This window comes from Anopheles arabiensis, chromosome 2, assembly GCF_016920715.1.
Source record: "Anopheles arabiensis isolate DONGOLA chromosome 2, AaraD3, whole genome shotgun sequence".
Classification (NCBI taxonomy): domain Eukaryota; kingdom Metazoa; phylum Arthropoda; class Insecta; order Diptera; family Culicidae; genus Anopheles; species Anopheles arabiensis.
Genome location: NC_053517.1, coordinates 29,903,948 through 29,925,340, shown reverse-complemented (window position 1 = coordinate 29,925,340; position 21,393 = coordinate 29,903,948). Strand labels below are relative to the sequence as shown.

Below are 21,393 nucleotides of genomic sequence, written 5' to 3'. Positions count from 1 at the left end.
GCCGGCAAGCTTGACCAAAGAACCCTGCTTCCATTGCCATTCGTTTCCGCCGTTTGGCGCTCCCTTCCAGCCCAATCGGATTGAGCAAAACCGTCCCCGGGTTTGTATGTGTGGCTTTTTTTTTATGGTGTGTTTCTACAGTACGACATTTTCTAGCATTTCTATTCCAGCGACAATAAATTAACTGACGGTGACGCGCGCGCTCGATATGAAAAAGGCAAAACTCATGCCCCGCTCGCTCGTTCAGCTGCTCTCCTTCGCTCTTTCTGCATCGTTCTGCCTCGTACTTGAGCTACAGAATACGCCCGTACAACGCCCGAGCGTAGCTGGCCGAAAAAGGGCACGAAACACGTGGCAAAGCACCAGCTCGAAATAGTCAGCCCGTGGGTGGAAAGCAATGCAGCAGCGGAACGATATGGTTGGGATGGGTGGCTTACCACCAGTTTGTCCGTGATGCTGTGGCATATTTTACACGGCATAAAGAACGAAGAGAGGATGCTGCAGAAAGGAGCCAACTAAAAAAAAAACTCCCTTCCAAGAATCGCTCGCACATACCAACGTCATCGCAGCAAACCGTTTCGGTCCCCGTAGGCTAATCCAGCCATATCCCGTCCCAGTACCGCCAGTAACGATTACACACACCACGCTAAAGGACCGCTATTTTGTTTTTGCAACGAAGAGAAAGAAAAAAGAGGAAAAAAAAACTACAACGTACGTGAACGGTGAGAAAAGATGAAGCTGCAGTGAGCAGGGAAAAACTCTCCGGGTGGGAAAAACCTCACTCGCAGCCACAGCCCCAATGTGCTTGGCGTGAGTGTGAGCAAAGTCACTGTCGCCTTCGTTCCTGTCAAACCTGTTTCGGTGATGCTTCGTTGGAAAAGCTCGATTAGCTCATGCGCACTCCCGTAGACGAGCAGAGAGAGGGAGAGATAGAGAGAGTCACTGCACAGGGATGGAAAACAAAACACAAATTTCCTCTCTCACTCTCTATCTCTCGCATTTACTCTTTCTCTCTTGCTTCGTACACTGAGCACAGCATCCCTAGGCAGCAGCAACAGCCATCCGTAGCGCGCTGAAAGAGGCGAGAAAATGGTGAGAGCGCGCGCAAACCCCAACGTGTGTCTTTGTGTGTGTGTGTTTTCGCAAAGGGCGGTGGGAGCAGCGTTTTCCACGGCACGGTGGCTGTTTTTGCGCTCACACAACACCGAAGCCACAACGACGCGCAAACGACGGGCCGACTGGTGCGCCTCTAGCGGGCGACTCGGAGAGCAAAACGTCAATTGCCGAACGAAGAAAACGTCTGCGGACGTGGCCGTGCGGTCCGAATTTTTCGGGGGCCCTATTTTACCACCGAACTGGCCATATCTGGTGCTTTGACGGGGCCAATCGAGCTGGCCGAGCGTGTGTCCGACACGCACTATTCGAAACATTCAGCTGATTTGCAACTGTGCGTGCGTGTGTGTGTTGTGTGGTTATCGCACAGCATCCAGCAATCGTAGTTGGCCATACTGTGTTTGTTTCTTCGTTGCCACGAGCTGTCAAACGGTCGCATCGTGTGTGTGTGTGTCTGTGAGTGAGTGTGTGCACGCTTTTTAACCAGTCTGACAGATGAACCGACGGCAAGGAAACAGCGTTCCGACAGGCAGCAAGTGATTCCTCCGCAAAGCCATGCTACCAGTACTGCCCAGCCGGTTGTTCATCGGTGCTCGCGAGCAGCGGGTGCGTAACACGGTACGTTGTGTCTAGTGCCGACCAGTGCCACTGTATTGCCGGGTACCGACCGTTTGCAGTCCCGCCGATACCCTGGTAGAGGGAGGGGGGCATCACTAATCCACAAGCACTGAGGGACACGTGAGTGCTTACAATCAGTGTTTTCCACGCTCGTAAAAAGTAACGCTCGCAGTAGGAACGTGTGTGCGTGGTGTGTGTGCGTGTGTGCGCTAGAGAGAAAATAAAAACACAACAAAAGAACGATGGGACGATTGCCCAGCTTCCGGCGCTCCTTTGCCGACCGGTGGATGACGCTCGGCATCGTGCTGCTGTGCATGGTGATCGGCAGTGTGTGGGCCAACCCGGACGCTAAACGGCTGTACGACGATCTGCTGAGTAATTACAATCGACTGATACGGCCCGTCAGCAACAACACCGATACGGTGCTGGTAAAGCTGGGCTTACGGCTGTCACAGCTGATCGATCTGGTAAGTAGCTTTCGGTATTGGGCACGGGTGCATTAACACAATCGTCGGTGGTGTCTGGGTGTAGTCGATGATGTTAACGCGGGGAAACGGTTATTTGTTCGCATCTCACAACATTTGTGTATTAGTTAGAGGTCAACTTCATAAGCTAATCGTTTGAGTATATTTAAATCAATACATTTCACTGTAAATGAAGTATCAATTGCCATCGATTCAATTTACCTTTTAAAATTGATAATGTAAAACTATTCAAAAACATTTTTGAATTTTTATCCTTCTTTTCAAACTAAACTCTTAATCTAATTTAATAATCATAGATACGGACCGTTGATCTTTTTGCACATAAACTTGATGCGCATGCGCTAAACATTGCAAGTATCGTTGATGTTAGCTTGTTCAGACGATCGTCCAAATAACCCCGCGTACACTATAGCAGATTGTTATTTGTTTTCGCAAATAGTTTGTTTGCTGTGGCAAATTTCAAATGAACCTGAGAGCCACGTTTCAATCTCACACTCTACTTGATTGTCTGCGCTTATTGCAAGCACACATTATGCATGCTAAGCCGGGCAGGCGAAGGTATGTGCATGTGGCGCTATTTAAGCAAGGATAAAGACATTCATCATCCGCTGCGGTTCCATGCATTATGCGCCACCAACGCCATTCGGAAATGAAACAGATTCCCTGATTTGCATCATCCGGGCGGTGTTTGCACCAAACGCGGGAATGTTTTCTTTCGCCTCTTTTTTCTGACACTTTTCCCGTACTCTTCCTTCCATGTGCATCGTTCAAGCACTCACACTCATACGTACAAGACCGGTGAGAGCCTCGCTTGCATCGCTGGATCTCCATTGAGGGAGAAAATCTCAAATTTAATTTAAATCAACCATCCTCCGGCATCGCTTATCCCTGCGACGAGTGTCTCGAGCACGGTTTTTAACTAAAGATAATATCGTCCCCGCTGCGTCTGCGTTCCCTCTTTCGGATCCCGACCGTACCTACCGGTTGCTTTCACAAGCACACGGCATCGAGCACTCTCCATTGCCTGGCTCCAGCCTGATGGGAACGATCTCTGTGGCTGTACAGAACCTACCAGCATCCATACACTTCCCCACACACACACACACACAAACACGTATCGTAGCCAAGCACGGGTACGCTATCCTTCCACCGCATCAAACTCTTTCATGCGTTTGGAGGATAGCGAGGGTCTGGCGGTTAGACGAGAGGGAAATTGCTCCAGAACCGCTGATGCATAAGTAAATTCTTGTTGCCCGATTACCACACCGCGTCCCGCCCCGTGCACGCTACAACGTCAACGACGGGAAATCACCGCCACCGCCATTATGCATGCATGCACACTCGAAGCATGCACACGAACAACACGGTGCGGTGGGTGCGCGGGACACGGATCACCGCACGGGTTTTGAAATAACGAGCAGTGAAAATAACTGCATCCATGCAGCCGAAGACTTTTCTAATGCCCAAGTGCTTTCGATCGGGCAAACCATGATGGGATAAACAGATATGGGCTTCGGGGTTGTTCCACTCCACTTGTACACTCCCTGCCACTGTACCGTAGAGGCAACGGGAAATGAAATTCTATCGTAGATACGAAGCGATAGGACGAGACAGTGAGAGAAAGAGAGAGAGAGGGCAAAGGAAAACCCCACCATTTGGATGGATCTTGTAATCCAAGAGGTGCATCACATCACTGTGCATCGGTGTCGGTTCGGGCTGTCCGCTATCTTTTACAATCAAATTGAGGAAATATAATTTCAAACCGTCACCGGGTTCGCTAGATGGCCATCGTGCTCGGCAAGCGCACGGTACCACGGTGGCCACGGCACAGTTGCAGTTTCTTTTACCTCCTTCCTCGGCAGCGTGTTCGGATCAAATTTACTGCATTTCTGAGCAAAGCTGCGAGATAAAACCACAGACAAAGGTTGTGGGTGCTGCTGCCCGGCACAAAATGGATCAATTCAAGTAGCAGCGTTGACGTTTATTTCATTGCTCCCGGGAAGCATAACCGATCTACACCCCGTGCACTGTGAGGCTCGATTACGGGCTTTATCTTTAGCGCTTGATCTGCCGTACAGGGTACATCAAACGACATTTGGTGCTATTTTTTTGCGGTACAATCTTGACAGCTGCGCTGGCATTTCTCTAACGAGTTTCTCATTCCTGTTCTTTTCTTTGCAGAATTTGAAAGATCAAATCTTGACGACGAACATTTGGCTCGAACATGTAAGTAGCAAGCAGTGTTGTTTCGTTTATCTTTCTTCTCACACTATGCAAATTCACGAGCTTTTCCTTTTTTTAGTCAAACTTTAAAGACAGTATTATTTATTTAAAGTTTAAAGTTTATAATTTTTTTTAAATTAATAATTCGCCGTAAAGGCTGCATATGAGTAAGCAAGCATAGCTAAAGAACAAGTCTCATACAGTAGTTTACCGCTGAATCCACTTTAGCTACATTAACCTGGGTGTAACCGTCCATCCGTCTGTCACCTTTGGATTTCTGAAACAAGCTCCAACGGTTCACCCGGAACAGCCGTACCCGACTGATGGGTTGCCCACACTAGTTCGGTACGTCCCTGCCGAATTTTGGGTCCGTAATCACGTTCATTAAACAAATTAAAAAGGCCTGTACAAACAAACGTTCGGACCTATCCACTTTCCGTACACTTTCGAGGGTAAAATGGCCGAAGTGTTTCTTTTGCTGACATCATCACACACACACACTCGGGAAAGCCTTTTTGCTCCTTCACAGCCATTGCCGTATCCACGTTATCGTTGCGTTCTACACGATTTGTGCGAAGCTGCCAGCACCGCAAGGTGACCAAGCAGTGAAAGTACGGCTGGTTGCAAGCAAAACGACAAGAACGGTAAAAATAGCCTCAGTCCCAGGGTCCGGTGGTCCGGTGGGTCAGAAACATTGCACGCAGATTACGTCCGAAAGCCGTTGTAGCGGCAACGCATAAAGCGCTTGCAAACAAGCGTCGCGGTACGCATGGAACATACATTTCTGTAACACTCGGTACGGTGACAGAAACGACATGGACACGTAATTCCCTCCTACCATGGAGTGTAGTGGGTTTTTTTGTTGTTGTTTTGTTCTCATTCAATCCTTCGTCCAGCATCCTTTCCGGGTGTCAGAAACATGCCGAGAACCATTAACAGCGGGTGGAGAGTGCTGTGGAGAGCAAACAAAAAACACGGACACAGCCCAAAACTTAAAACGAATCCTACATTTGGTCAAAATGTTCGCACCACTTCAAGTTGACCTGTAGCCTGCATACGCACACGATAGAAATAGCAAGAACAAAAAAGCAAGGGATACTACAAATCTTCCTGATATGCACTTGACAAGCATGCCAGATCTCCTACCGGTTGTGATTTCGGTTTCGAGGGCCGTTTCCATCGGTGTCTGACGCTAATGGTTCATCTAGTGCAGGTGTGTTACAAACAGTGTGAAGCTGCTGGCCATCCACTCGCTCAAAAGCACATCTAGCGAACGTCATGTCCATACAGTATTCATTTGTAACACCTTCTGACTTGTTTCAGTGCCCGTGTGGAAAAGAATAACAACTACGACAACACCACGTGACAGTGAAGTGAATTAACATTGCGACTGAAAGATGCGTTAGTTTTTTTTGTATTTTTCGTTGAACATGTATGCATTGTTGTTTGTCTTTTTATTCATTCATTGATAAACTACCCATATTATCATTTGTTTACGATTTTTGACGCCTAATTTTGCTTTCTCTTCCATAATCATTAGGAGTGGCAAGATCACAAATTCAAATGGGATCCCGCTGAGTACGGTGGTGTCACCGAGCTGTACGTGCCTTCCGAACATATTTGGCTGCCGGACATTGTACTTTACAACAAGTAAGTAATGGAAACGTCCACAACTAAGGGTTAATAATAATAGTAGAATAATATATAGACAAGACATAAAACATTTACACCAAAATTTATATTTTCTGAAAAGATGTTTACAGTCTTTCGTTTAATGCTTTGAATGTTTAATGATTTTGAAGGTGCCCTACGCTTGTTTACTATTGTTTAACAAATAATCGAAATATTTGCAAAAGTGCAAAAAGTGTCGCATTTTAACGTGTATAACAACAACCCTGATAAACCATTCGAAAAAATTTAAAAAGGATTTTTACATTTAGTTTTATTAAATTCAAAAAAATATTTTATCGATATTTTGTTGTCATTCTGGAATGTTAGCGAATAGAAGGTCATTGGTTTACCTTTCATTTCAATTCTTTTGGTATTTTTGAGCTTTAGCTTTCAACCTCCTGGCTCCAAGTGGTTCCTTCTTATTTATTTGAAACATAAATTTAAATAACCATTGAGATTAATTGTTGTCTCAGCTTCCAAAGCTTATTCATTTTTCTGCATCTGCATTTTCTCATGCATTTTCTTGGTCACACTCTTTGCTTTTTGGACACCCGCGCACCAAACTATCTTTGTATGTTATCGAGGTTAATGCCTCAGGGGTAATCGAAATGTTACTACTCGTAGGGTATAACGACCCCAGTTTAGGTCAAAAATGACCAAATTTGGATTACAGAGATAACAATCCTCTTCATCTAAATTTGGTATTTTTTTACCTAAACTGGGGTCGTTATACACGCTAAAATACGATATATGATAACGTGTTAATATCCTTGTAATATATAAATGGAGGCGCCTAGTACCTGACGACAAAGCAATTTTGTTCACACGTTACTTCGCACATTTGTTTTACAGTTGTGATTATTGCATATCATAAAATAAAAATCAATACATTCACTTGGTTTTAAAGGCCAAATTTAAGCTATTTGATTTTTTGTGTAATAAAATGTAAGAATTTTATACCGTAATCCCTTTTCAACATCCCCATTGCGTCCACTTGATTTGTGCACTGATGTTTTTTTTCTCCCTGTTCTTCCCCACCACTGACTCCTATTGTGTGGTTTGAATGAACAAAATAACGTGGGCGTATGCTAATAACGCATTGTCATGCTGAACTCAACATGTTGCGCCCCAACATTATAGTAGCCTTAGCGGTTGCTCGTGCAAAATGGAACTTCCCTGGCCGCGTACTACCATGACGCATTAGTATCAACTGTAGCAAACGTTCATCAAACCAGCGGGATGGTAGTGATGTTATGAGCCAGCCCCCATATCCTGCCTGAGTGTGGAGGCGAAGCGGTACACCTAAATCGCCCATGTTAATGATGCTCATCTATCGAAGCAGTTTGCCCAAATGGCTTTGCATTATTTTGTTGAAATCATGACAAAGTCGCTACGAGTTCATGAAATGGAACTGACTGAACGGTAGCCATCTGCCAACGTGTTACTTAATGAGCCTGTTAGGCTGCTTTGTCCCCCATATCTTTCCCGTACCCCTTACGACGTGATGGATTGTTTAATTAGGATTAAGGGATATGGACTTTTTTGCTGGACTTTGCAGACATGGACTGATTGGTTAATTTGTATGGTTAATGACAAATGTTTCTTACCTTAGATTATGTCGTTTTTTATGACATTCAAACTGTCAATGCTGGTACACATTTTGTTGAATACTGCAAAAAACATAATCAATTTTCAATCTCACTTCATCAGAATTTTATTATTCCGATTGAAAATGGTTGTGACTAATCAATTGGCTTTTATTTGTTCTGTTCTGTGGGTTTGCTTAATTTCAACGATTGCTTGACTTATGAAGATTACGGTGTTTCCTCTTATTGTTATTGTTTTCGTTAATCCTGATTGAGCGGCTGCTGGCTACCCCAAAACGGGTGGGACCTTATGGAAATGAGCGGTCCTAAATTCAATTATAAACGCTCGCACACAGCATCGAAACATAGGCAAAGTGTTTAATGTGGAGAAAATGTTTACTGCAAACGTTGTCCCTTCGTTTGCTCGATGGAAAGCGTACACACTCAAACACACCGGAACAGACCCATACACGCACACACACACCTACACACAGACAACTGTTCCCCAATCCACAGCATGGCAGCTTGCACAAGCGAAACACGTAGTGAAGTAAATTTGACAGTCAAAGTCAAAACTAAATAAAACAGTCAACTTTTTGCGTAATAAATCAACTGTGCGCAACAAAGTCAACAAAGCACAACATCCCTCCATCTCCGCTGTGCCTGGTGGCAGATGAACTTGTTGGATTGATATTTATGTGCGTATGTGTGTTTGTTCGCGTTCTTTTCCTTTTCACCAGCCCCAACAGACCTTTATGCGCGTGCAAAGAACTTTTTGTAGTTTGCATTTTGTATTTTCAGCTCTGCTCATCTGGAGGTTGTTTCTCGTTTACGTATGGTAGAATAAAATTGAATTAAAACTCGCCTTTCTCGAAAAAAAATACTGGTTCAGTTCTTTTTTAATGCAAAAAAATAGCTTTTCTTTTTTTTCATGAATTATTACTCGCAATTCGGCATGACTTTTTGTTATAAAAATAGGATGCCTGACAATGAATGGTTCCGATGGCCTGCGTCATTTAAGGTGTATCATTTAGTGTTCCACATTACATCATTTACTGCTCGACATCATCTGTCCTAAATTTTCGTATATGTGCGTACTAAACGATATTAAACGATAAAATATATATTTAAAAAAACATTACCTTGTACAAACTTAGAGTGCGTTTACTTTACTTTTAAATGAAATCATAATAAAACACAGCGAAAGCTTTTTCGTGAGCCCCACCATTACACATTATTCTTATTATCCTTACCCCAGTTATGATAAGCCACGAATAATATTTCCGCTTTGTGTCACAGGGAAAACGACCGAATCGTAAAAAATTCTAATGCTACAGTCTTCATACCGAAAGTTTATGATGTGCTAATATGACGCCACACCGAGGGAGCGAACGTACGAAAAGGCGGGAGAAAGGTTAATTAAAATACACAACTTCGTCGCAAGCGACAGTGGGTCTGCGTGGGTCCTTTTCGCTTTTGGGCCGGTTTTATTTATTTTCGCTTCCCGGCCCGGCGAGCGGCGTCTGCCTTATCTAGATCATACCTTTACCCTCGGTAAATTATAATTAACACTTTCACGTTTGACCTGTGACGCAGAAATCAAGAGAAGTTTTAGTCGCCAGTGTGTCTTCTGTAACAATTCGTTTCGCATACCAGCAAACCAGCAATGGGCTTGTAGTATTGTATGTGGTAGAGCATGCACAATGGACTAGCAGTATGCTTAACAGTTGAACAGACAGCATGCTTAACATTACATATTAAATGTTATCTTTTAAGTCATTTGGTCAGAGCATCATTCAATATTTCATTTTAAACAAATTAAATATGTTAAAGATTCGTCCTACTCGATCCTCTGCGGGGGTAAAGGTGGGACCATCTTTATCATCGTTCAACACATTTATTGATTATGCTTTATTTTTTATCAATCGTAAATGCAGCCATTTGAGCCGGATACATGTAGAGATATATAATTTTCGAATAATAAATTCAACTACAAGCAAGCACAACATGCACGGTTCAAAAGTTCGCAACTGATTAGCGCCAACAAGTCCTTATAGCCGTCGGCATCTATCACCCAACTACCGGCAAGTGTGTTGCGAAGCACGACAACTTTAACAAGTTTAACTAACCGAGACGAACGACGAATGGAAAGGGAAGGTGGAGCCTGGCCAATGGCGTTCCCGGTTGGATGGTTTGTCGTTGGCTTGTTAGATTGCATATCGGACGAGCAGATTCTGTTGCTGTCCCATGCAACCGTTGCTGCCTCCAATCGGGCTTTCCAGTCTCCCCTTTGTGACCTCCTGGTGTCCCTTTGCCGATCATCGAACCGTGTGGAGCATGTGGTCAGGTCAACGGGACCTCCCTCCTCCAGCCTTATAAATCTCGTACGCTATACATACACACACACATGGCAACATCTTCCCGTGTATGCTTCGGTTCCGGTGAATCGTTCGGCGAGCATTAAGTTAATTGCGGGAAAAAGTTTAAATTAGTTTCGAAAACTGTTCATCCAGCTTCGTGCGCATCGGTGCCTTCGCTCAAGGCGCACAGCCGTTTTTTTGCGAGCCATGGTTACCGTACCGCCGGCCGACGCTTCACAACATCGACTGGCGCACCGCATACCGGTTTTTGGATATTTTTCGGCACTACACTCTCGATCGTAGGCAAGCATTAGTTTTCGTGTGTGCCACCCATAAACCGAGCGCCATCATTACCAATCTTGCTAAGTGTATGTTTGGAAGTGTGCGTGTGTTCTGTTACAAACTAGTGCCGGGAGACGAAAAGTGTCAATTAAACGATAGTAACTTAATTCACTTCAAACGGGTTGCCCGGTAATTTTATAGGGTTCGAAAACGGAAGGTTCAAACAAATCGGAATCAAGATTTCCGGGCAGGCCCAGGGTAGATTCAAAGGGCAGACCGGAAAAGTTATCCCGAACAAAAAAAAAAAAAAACAGGACCAAACCACAACGACGGCCTGTCAGAAACATTATGTCAGGCACCACCTAACGTGGCCGTTACATTTGCTCATTTAAATCGAGCGAAGGAGGAGGAATGTCATTCATTTGACGAACTTTTGGCTCCCCTGTTCATCCACCTCCCCCGTTCACTCCGCCACCAATATGTTGCTTCTGGGCAGTGCTTTGGTGCGAAAGAAAATTTAATTTATTTGCTAATGTATGCTAATGGGTGTATTAATGCTGTCGAAACAGAGTTACGCGGAACGACCACGTTGTTGTTTTCCGTCGACCAGCGCTAAATGGCGGTGTTGTTTTGTTTTGCATTTCATTTGACCCATATCAGACCCGAACGAGCGTACGTAGAGGGTTGAGGCCACGAGCAAAGGCATGAACAGTTAATTAAGGTATTTGATAGTACGATAATTATGACACAGCATTTATTTTAGTAACTGAATAATTTCTTGTTTTTTTTCTTTCTGATAAATAAGAGCTTTGAAAGCTTTTACGATGTATTAGGAAACATAATGTTCACTAGAGTGAGAGTTCTCACATTTAGTATGTTATTTGCTCTTTGCAGTATACCGATAAAGAATGCTCAAAAGATACGCGATTTTTGCTCCTATCTTTCAGCATGAGAAGTTTTACCATACTTAGAATCACTCTCAAACCTACAAAAAAGTTTTATTTAAATTTCAAAACCAAATGACAGCAGCTTTCACCACGTAATTCAATCAGAAAATACCTTTCGACAGGAATTTGTTGCACATTTCTTGTGCCTAGTTGGCTCCCGTAGGCGTAGCAATAGTTTTTTTTCTTCTCTCATCTGCTTATGTCAATCTTTTTCGACCGATAAGAAAGTTTATATCGGTTTGCCTTCTATTGAATGGATTTTCAAATTGCAATTCAAACGACAGAGCTGGATATCACGTTTGAAGATTCTTTCGGCAAAACTTTTTCCATTAGCTCGCGCTTGGTCGGCTGCAAAAATATGTTTTGATTTGTTTGCCAAAGCAATTAAAATCAATTTACAAAAAAAACCTCAAAGAGTTTTTCCTCTATACTTTTAAATTCATCCAGCAAACGTACATGTTCTTTGTTCAATAGATCTGCAATTTGCGTATGATTCGCTTTTCAATGCAACACAAAACACAGAATTTCAAGCGTTCATACCCATTCATACTCATTTACCGTCGAGCACCCGGGAGAGCTTGTGCATGCAATGCTTTGCATGCGTAGAGATGCATATTATCGCCAAAACATTAATCGTGGAAAAGCCTTTGCAACTCATTGACACAGCCTTCCTGGTAGTTGATGATTTTCATTTCCTTTGCAAACAAATTTCTGCCCTACTCAAGTTGGGTACATGAATGGAGTATGAATAGAAGAAAATGTTCAATGTTGTCGAAAATAAAAAAAATAAATAAAAAACATACACACACAAACAAACACACACAAACTATGAGATTCCACGCCAATGCTTATGTTTGCGCCACGTTTCCTGTGCTGGAGCTGCCCCGCATTTATCGGATCGACATCGGAGAAGACTAAGCCTAAAAAACCAGACCGCCCGGAAGCGGCATATAATTTATCACTATCGATTATACCCAATACACGCTGCAGGAACCAATCATCCCTTTCCCAGCATGCCTCCAGCGTGCGTCCTGTGCGCCTGCCGAAAACCTTTTTCATGATCTTCATTTACAAATGGAATGAAACCGACCAACACCACATGGGACGGGCTCAGCAGGATCAAACGCATCCAGAGCGCCAGAGCAAATATCGTTTACAGAAACAAGCGCACACACACACACATGTAGTGTGTGTAACGCAGTGAACTATGACTCACAAACGTATGTTCAGCCTTCCCCTCTTCCCACACTTCGTTTCTGTGCAGGTTTCTTTTTCATTGCATTTTATCCCGAACGTTACATGATTTCAATCCTTCACTGCGATAAAGTGTGTGCGCAAAGATCGTGATTTATTTTGTTCCCAATCACCGACATCCCCCCCCCCCTGGCTTTCTGCTTAGCTTCGGTACGTAGCGAATGGTTTCATTGGTTTGATGTGCAAATCGATTTATTGCCGATTTGCAAGCAAACAGATTTGCATTCATCTGCCGTCACACATCATTGCTAAAAGGGACTAAAAGCGGGGGATAGCTCGACAAAAACACGACACCATTTCATTCGTCGCCGTTGAACGGGAATTGATATATTTTGTCACCAAATTAATTTATGTATGGAATGCTAATCAACTGTAATAAATATGCAAGCAAAACCTGTCCTCCCCCTCCGAACTTCAGACCCACGCGCTGATTTTCGACTCATCCTGTGGCAATCCGTTTCATTAATCACATGGCAAAAGTAAGCAAACACAGCTTCGCTCGATTCAGCTTTGAGCGTAAGCGTGTGAACAGTGGTGGTAGGAAGGCAACTCATTAATTCAGTTCAATCGCCTTCTAGTGCAGCGGTGAGAACGGATGAGAAACACAGCAGCAAAGGCACGTGGTTAAAAAGGAAATTTATTTCCGTCCCAGTGGCAGCTTGGAAGTGTCATTAAAGAGTTAATTAATGCATTTGAAGATGCGTTCAACACGAAAGTTCAGTAGCCTGCTTTGGGTTCCGTCCGTGGGCGGTGCTATAAAACTGATCGAAAAAGAGATAATTGGCTTTAAAGTAAGATGAAAATAGCGAAAACATAGAGCATACAAATGTACACATTTACATGACTTTACCTTCCGTCGGCCTGTATGAGGTTATTCCTCCTTATTCCGCCTGAAAGCTTATCACACTATTCCAGCTTCCGATCTCCCGTTCCAACTTTCCCGGGCTCTACCTAATTCCATTGCACAAAGAGGTCATGTTTGCAAGGGCCCATAAACCGTCCTTATACTCAAGGGCGCACGTTTCCCATCACGAATGAATGAGCGTCCATTTGTAGGAGAATTAACAGCCTGTCGGAGTGCCGACACGACGATCTTTTCCGCGCAGTGTATGCACACCATATGTGCCTTTATTTCCCCTCCCACCGCTTGTCGAATCGTAGTGCATAAAAGTCAGAATCACACATAATTTCATCGCTTAATGTGCGACACAATAGCACCATGGCTACGGGGAGGAGTGTTTCCAATCAACAAATGGCAATTCCATTCGGGACCGACAACAGTTAAGGCCGGGCTTCCCGGGTTTAACAAGCGGGTTAAGCAAAACGATAGTTCAATACTTTCATTTCATTCAGAGCCATTTGATATGCCGTAATTATATTAATCGGGGCTCTTTTTTTCCTTTCGTTCTCATCGTTGGCCTTGGCTGGTGTACTTCCCGTTGCATAATCGATGCACACAAGAAACGGATGCTTTCGATTAAAATGTCATTAAAAACCGGGCAGCGTTTGGCAAAATGGTGCGCGAATAATTTAATATGATAAACCCTTGAGAGTTTAATGACACTGCTGCGTGGTGGCAGTGCGATGGCAAGCGCTATCGATGCTCATCCGTCTTTTAATCGTGTTAAGACCCATTTAAATAAATGGATCTATCTTCGGAAATTTATTGGCTTTGATAATTTAATTTTCGTTTCAATCAAACCAAAACAATCAAACTCTGACGCCAATTCCCACTTGGCTGACGACAAACCAGCATTAGTGTACAAACGAACACAATTCCTATTTCCCTCGCTTGCCTCCATTAAAGCCGCTCGAGTATAATCTTACACCAACTTAGTCGGTGGAAGTTAGTGCTGTCGATTACAGGGTAGATAGATGTTTGGTTCGTTACAACGATTTTTAAGTATAGTTCCATTGGACGTCAATAAAATTAAACCAAAAAGTTCTGGGAAATGCCCAAAAATCGATTGAACGCACCAAAAATTACGCGAAATTACCAACAGTTGTCGTGAAACAACAAAAAAAACCTTGCAAACCCTGTATCTCTGCATAGTAAAATTCACGCACCGAACTGTCTAAAAAATGCAGGCTTTTCGGGTCATCAGCAAAACCATACCGAGTACAGTGCCATGCATCCAGGATCAACGAAACGACCTAAGAGTGCATGCGATTTTCATGGCGGGGAAATGCTTCTTCTACAGTGACCGGTTGTGTAGCAGTATGCGAATGTGTCGCACAATGGACATTTATTGCCGCATGTAGATTATTGATTGAGGGTAAGAGGTACGGTAGATACGAGTTTTTGACAGTTTTTTTTTCTTTCCCCCGTATTTTCATGCTTCCACATGGTGTTAGGTTTTTGTGTACTTATCGCTACCACCGCCACTGGGTTGGTCAGTTTTTAGTCGATTCCTCCTTTTGGTGCACTTTGCGCCGTCGATTGTTTATGTGTTTGCCAGTATCAGCCCTTGTTCCATTATCCGCCTTTTTCATGCTACGCTGTAGCGGGCAACTGCCGTCACTGGCTGCTGATGGAAGCGAAACGAATGACGCGAATGTGCTGTTGTTGTTGTTTTATAATTCCTGTTATCTCGTTATTTTTTTCTATTTTCCACATACACCCAGCGCTGATGGAGAGTACGTGGTAACAACGCTCACGAAAGCCATCCTGCATTACACCGGAAAGGTCATCTGGACACCGCCCGCCATTTTCAAATCATCGTGCGAGATCGATGTTCGATACTTTCCGTTCGATCAGCAGACGTGCTTCATGAAGTTTGGCTCGTGGACGTACGACGGCAACCAGGTAAGTGACTAATCTGCCAAAATGCTGGGCGGCTAGGGCTTAAAAGTTTCGTTCACAATCGTGCGAGAATGTACTTGCTTCTTTCCATATATTTTCACGGTCTTTGCGAGGAAATGGGATCTTCACCCCACAACCCACAGCGATAAGTCTCCCAAACTGCTACCGAGCACGTGTAACAAGTGAAGATCCTAATCGGAACTGTCAGTTTAATTATGGTTTCCATATTTAATGCCCTAATCCACTGTGACCAAACAAAAACTAATGTGAAATGAAAAGAGAGTGACATGATGGATAACAACCATCGGAGGCACGGAGCCAGTTTAAGCTTTCGTTGGTCGGGGTTTGCTTTACGAACGAAGCTTAAGCAGCACATTCATTATGCAGTTTTCGTTTGCTGTATTTCGGTCATCTGTTATGCTTTCTTTCTGGACAGCTCATGCAAGACGCAAGATCTGCTAGGATGTTTAAATTGTGTTGTTAAGATTGTGTTTCAGATGGCAATACAATGACGGCAGAAATTATCTCTTTTACTTAAGAAAATGAATCGATTGTGCAATCGGCTTTCTTGGGGAGATTGACTCAAAAAGTGATTCAAACGATAAGCATGCAAACTCTTCCTACAAGCCAAACGATTGTGCCCATTGCCGAAATTTGTCTATCAATTGCCTCGCCCCAGTACCAAGCCGAATGATTATTTCTCCATTTCGGCAGCGTTGAGTAGCGAAATAAAAACACTCAACAGAAGCGTGCGAAACAAACTTTCTCGCAGTAATCCATACTGAAAAAAAAAAAACAGTATGCCTCCACCCTTCTTAACAGTAACCAGCAGCTGTCCTAATCCATAAACTTTGCCTCCTGATAGAAACATTCTCCCCATTCATACCTCGTTCGTTTCGCGCTGACTGGCCGACCCCAGCCTACCAGGAAAACAGTGCTGGCTGATGAAAGCGATGCGATAAAAGTGATAGCAAGAAAACATAAGCAGCATCAGCACAAAGAAGAAAAAGACAACAAAAAAAAGCTGACGATGACGATGATGAACTAGGTCGCTGTCAACGAGCCAATGAGTTTTGTCAGGGGACATTTCCGTTCCTCCTCAGCGTTGGCTTGATGGATGGTACGAAAGTTAGCGACCGGGGAAACGCCCAGTCTCTCCGGCCAAAAGGGGAGAGTGAATGAAAATGGAGCGTGGTCGTTCCAGGACGCCTGTTTAAGCCCTTCGCCGCGGCACATAATTTGTCCGTCGAGCTGCCCGCGTGGACCTGGCAAAAAGGTTATTTCAGCATTTGCTTACGCTCTGCCCTGCCCAGCAGTGCCCAGTTTTGGTTGTACGCTTCTACCCATTTCCAGGCAGGCAGGAGATTGATTTTTTGTTGTTGCTTTGTTGTTGCGCTCACTTTTCTTAGCCGTGTGTTTTTTTGTTTGTTGTAAAGTTCCCTCGCGCGCGCGTTCGCACCGCCACGTGCGCCCGGATGTGCCTGCGGGCCAAAGTGCGGGATGGAAAATTAATAACGGTGCTAAAAGCAAAAATAAACTTCTTATTTTGTCAAACAATCATCGCACTCTGTAGCGAAGTGGAACGGAAAAGTTGATCTCCCTGGTGGCGGGAATATTGACAAGCTGCTTTTGCTGCTGCTGCTGCTGCTGCTGCTTGTTGGCAGTTAATTTTCTTCGCTAACCAAGCGAACCAACACCGCACCGCACGTTCCATTAGAGCGCGAAGGAAGTATTCCCCTCCCCCTCCCCCTCCTACTGCTCCAGGATGTTGGCCAGAAGTTGCCGAAGCTCGATGAATGGTTGAATTGATTGGTGAAATGATTGCGATGAGCGAGCAATCGATTTGTACACCGGGCAGAGTGCAAACGGAGCGCTCACCATTAACCATCAGGCAGCTGTGAGTTCTTGGGCGATCGGCGGTAGCGGTGCCCCTCCCGGGTGGCCGTTTGCCTTCCAGTTAAAAGCACAAGCATCCCCGTGAAAGTGTTTTCCACCCGTACCCTTGCGTCGCTGCAAACCCCCGCCGCCGGCCCGCTGGTAATGTGCGTCTTCGGCTTTTCTGTGGCTACGGAATGAAAATATTTGCCATTTCCCATTCCGTTCGATTTTCCCTTCCGTGAGCGCAGCAACCGCAGCCACCGCTTCCGCCGGCTTCTGGTGCCTTTTATCCTTTTGCGCTTAACACACTGGCAAACGAAGCGGTGGCTGCGTATTTTGCGCTGCTGGCAACCAGAACAACCCGGTCCGTGGGGTTGCCTCCAACACATCGTATGGCCAAACTCGTAAGGTTAAAAGGCTTTTGACGTACACACAAAACCGGGTGACAAATGAGGACATTGTGCAGGAACTTGGCGGTGCTGGGCGTTGATTTGATTCAACGTCTGTTCGACGCAACACAACAACAAACAGACATAATTCGGGACCGGGTGTATACATAGGCGTGTGTGGCGCGGCGCGCAATGTTTCGCTGGTTGAATGTGAATTGCTTCAAATGTCATGTTTGTTTTTCTACCAGGTTTCGTGGCACCATATTCATATGGATTTGTGCTGCTGTCAAAGTTATTCCACCCCAGTGTGTGGTGCAGCGCTTGTCGGCGTGTTATCGATTGAGCATTGAGCAATTTCGGCCGAAAGCGCTTTAGAAGCAATTACGTTGGAGTTAGGCAGCGAGGAATAGGATTTGACTTTTTTATTATTAATGTTTTGAAATCTTAAGTGTAAAAAAATGGTTATATCGATTTTCTGAACAACGTGGAAATTAACGATACCAGTTGGTATTTTTGTCATAAGGTGTTTGACATTTGGCAGCAGACATTTTACTCACACTGCTAATAATTAAATTTAATACAAATTCACTTATCAAACATCTAATAACATTTAAAAGCAACTGAAATATCAAATAAAATATCAAACAGCACTGTTATTTATAATTAAAAGTGGTGTTGGGTAAAGCATTCGATTTTATTACATTTACAAATGTTGTACCTTCCCCTCGGCTACATGTAACCGATAAAAGAACCGAAAGAAATATACAACAAATTTGCTCCGATCCGCTGCGGCCCGTTTTCAGGTGGGCAATTTCGTTCAAATATGAAATAAATACCTTTCAAGTGTGAAAGACAAAATTGACCAGTCACCTGAACAGAAAGCCATTTCAAGTAGCATCGCTAGCCCGCCAGCCAACGACGGTTAAAAAGGGAAAAGATGAGTATTTTCCACGTACTTTTTTTTTATTTATTTTTTTCATTCATCTTCCATTTGGCCAGTGGAACGGGACGGCAACACTCAGCAACAAAGGCAAGGACATTCAACCATCACGCCACGCGGTTGGCGTTCGGTGGCGAATGAGACAAATTGACGAAAATATGATTTTTATGCTGCTTCCGTTTACCTTCGCCTTCCCTGAACATTGCACGATAGTGGCAAAGGGTGAGGGGGGAGGGAGGGAAGGGGAGGACACCTCATAAAAATGGAACCGAAAGAGGGAGGGGTATCGTAAAACGATGCTAGACGATAAAGAAAACCACCTCCCAGCCACGAGCCACCGCGTCAAGTCAGAAATGCCCGAGTGGCAGAAAAAGTGTTTCCCGGTTGAGTTCTATTGATGGGACCAACAAAAAAAAAACAAAACCAAACTTTGCAACCTTTTCTTGGCGGAAGCCCCAAGGAACATCAGCTCGCCAGCGTCGACTTGTTTCTGTTTGAAGCATTTATTTTTTTTTTCTTTACGTTTATCACCACTTGCTTTGCAGGCTACTTTTTCAACAACAATTTTGTCCTTTCTCCGTCGCATGCTTGTTTTATGTATTTTAATTTTGTTCGCTTTCGTCACTTGTCCCACCCTTGGGGGGTGGCGGGAGTTGGCAATAAAAGTGGTGTACCCGGAACCGTAGTGAAAATGTATCATCGACAATGCCAACTGACTTTGGGGTAGTGCAGGAGGGAAATGTCTTCTTCTGCAAGCAAAAGCAAACACAAAAAAAATGCTTAAAAAATGCACGATCGCAAGCTTACGGCATCGCGTAGGAAGTGCTTTTATTTTCACCCGATCGCTTCCAGCGCCAGGGTCGGTTACGCGAGGGTTTGTTTTTTGCGCAATAAATGCGCACACCATACCGCCATTAGCATAACCGCCCGCATCGTCGGTTGATCGTAATGGATGAGAAAAGTGGATTTGTTGGTTGGTGTGTCGCTGTCGGTACTTTGCAGTGCAGATTCAAATCAATTTCGCTGTAAGGTAAGGGGACATAAAACATAATTCCCGGTGAAATGTAAATCAATTCACATACCGTGAATTTCCATACCCGTCGGTTAGGTGAAACCGTGCGTTTCACATAGCATTGAATCTTAAATGTTAATGTACCTGAGATAAAGGGTTTGATAGGTAAATCGTTCAACTGTTATATGGCGCGTGGCCACGGACCTGAAAAAATGTTGAAAATTTTTTCAACTTTGTCAAAATTGCTTGTCAACTGCAAAAAAGAGCTTTTCTCGTGGCCGCACCAAAAACATACACAAGAGCGACAAAAAGCTCCAACATCTGAATATCATCGATATTTTGTTTAAGAAGTACTAAATAGGTACATAAATCAATTAGAATCATGCATTTTAGCATTATTATCATAACAATGGGTCACAACTGCGCCAAATAGCTGTTTGTTTACGCTTTTTCACGAACGTCAACTTTTGTCAACTTTTTTTCCTGGCTGCTCCAGGTTACAAAATTTTGACAAAAGCTCACATTTTGAAAAATTTGTCAGCATTTTGTCACTCCCATGGCCTTTCGCTTATACAGTGTAACAGTGTGGTATGGTGCTGTTGCAAAGAAATGAAAAATATATTGAAAAAAAAAAACACTCAATGTTCAGTTCAAGCTCTTGCACCATAATGGAACTTCTGTAATACTGTCATAATTTAGAACAAAGACCAAATAAAATTAACAAAACATTCAAAAACCCCAACGTTTAACTAAAATAGTAAACAAACAACAAAACATTTTTCGTGTAGAGCTTTTGCATCATTTTGGTCCAGAAATTCTCGATAGGGCACAACTGAGAAATGAGGGACCGGTTCGCTGACCAGGTTGTCACATCGAACGTTAGCTGTTCCGTGCCCGAAAAAAGTCACTGTGAGTGTCATTCAGCTTCCTTTGGAGCCTCAAGTCACTCGGAGGCGTTGGACGTTCGAAAACGAGCTTTCTAATGGTGTCAAGATATTGTAGATGCCGGAACGGGCGTATATGACGTCCGCAAACTACCACACGGTGTCTGTTTTCTATGCTATTGGGTGCTGTTGTTTGATCGCGAAAGTTTCTGAATGAAGTTGCTTCACTTTTTTTATCTTCACGATCAGAGTTCAACTGATAGAGCTATCAAATTTGATTTGCTGACTCATGTGAAACTATTATTGAAGATGTAATTAATGTTTCATGAGTGCGGGTGATGAAAAATCGACATTTTTTGTCCATGTTTTAATGCAAAAGCTCTTAAGCATTAATAAATTATTTTGCCAACGTTTAACTATCAGTCAGTTTTATGACACTACCGTGATCATTCGCCTTTTATATTCATTGTTTATGAACTTGTATGTATCACGTAATTAGGCGCAGTGCTCACACCTGGAGTATATTTAACTCCAACAATATGTTCTTGGAATTTTACACAATCGTTACAACATTATTGCTGATAAACCATGTATGTCGATAGTATTTTTCCCCCATTTCGCAAGACTTTCATCTATCAACAGCTTCACCAAGCTCATCTGCAGACAGTTTTCCGTTTTCATGAGTTAATTATGTTGCTTATCGTGACCAATCGCTTCATGATCGGACCATTACGAAAAGCCGGCTTCTTCACAACGAAACAAAAAAAAAACACCAAAATGCTACACGGTCCAGTAACACTGTGCATGCTTCCTTAAATACAAACAATGCCTATCGTACAAAAGTTCAACCCCTCTAACCTCTCCCTCCACCCAAGGATCAATGCTTCAAATTAGCACTGACCGGAACCGGCAGCACAACTATGAAGCAAAGACGGTTGTTTTGGGTCG

General features: G+C 43.7%; 1 protein-coding gene across 2 annotated transcripts in view; it reads left to right on the top strand.

The window, feature by feature from the left end:
* The first annotated feature begins 1,180 nt into the window (after positions 1-1,180).
* LOC120893190 (acetylcholine receptor subunit alpha-like 2) overlaps positions 1,181-21,393 on the top strand; it is a 42,495-nt gene continuing 22,282 nt past the window's right edge. For both annotated transcript variants that reach the window (XR_005738110.1, XM_040294922.1), the window contains exons 1-4: positions 1,181-2,198; positions 4,398-4,442; positions 5,980-6,089; positions 15,165-15,345. Coding sequence is in view for 1 of the 2 variants with exons in the window: in XM_040294922.1 (XP_040150856.1) it covers positions 1,974-2,198; positions 4,398-4,442; positions 5,980-6,089; positions 15,165-15,345 (561 nt within the window). In the remaining variant the exon portion in view is untranslated. The remainder of the gene's footprint in view (positions 2,199-4,397; positions 4,443-5,979; positions 6,090-15,164; positions 15,346-21,393) is intronic.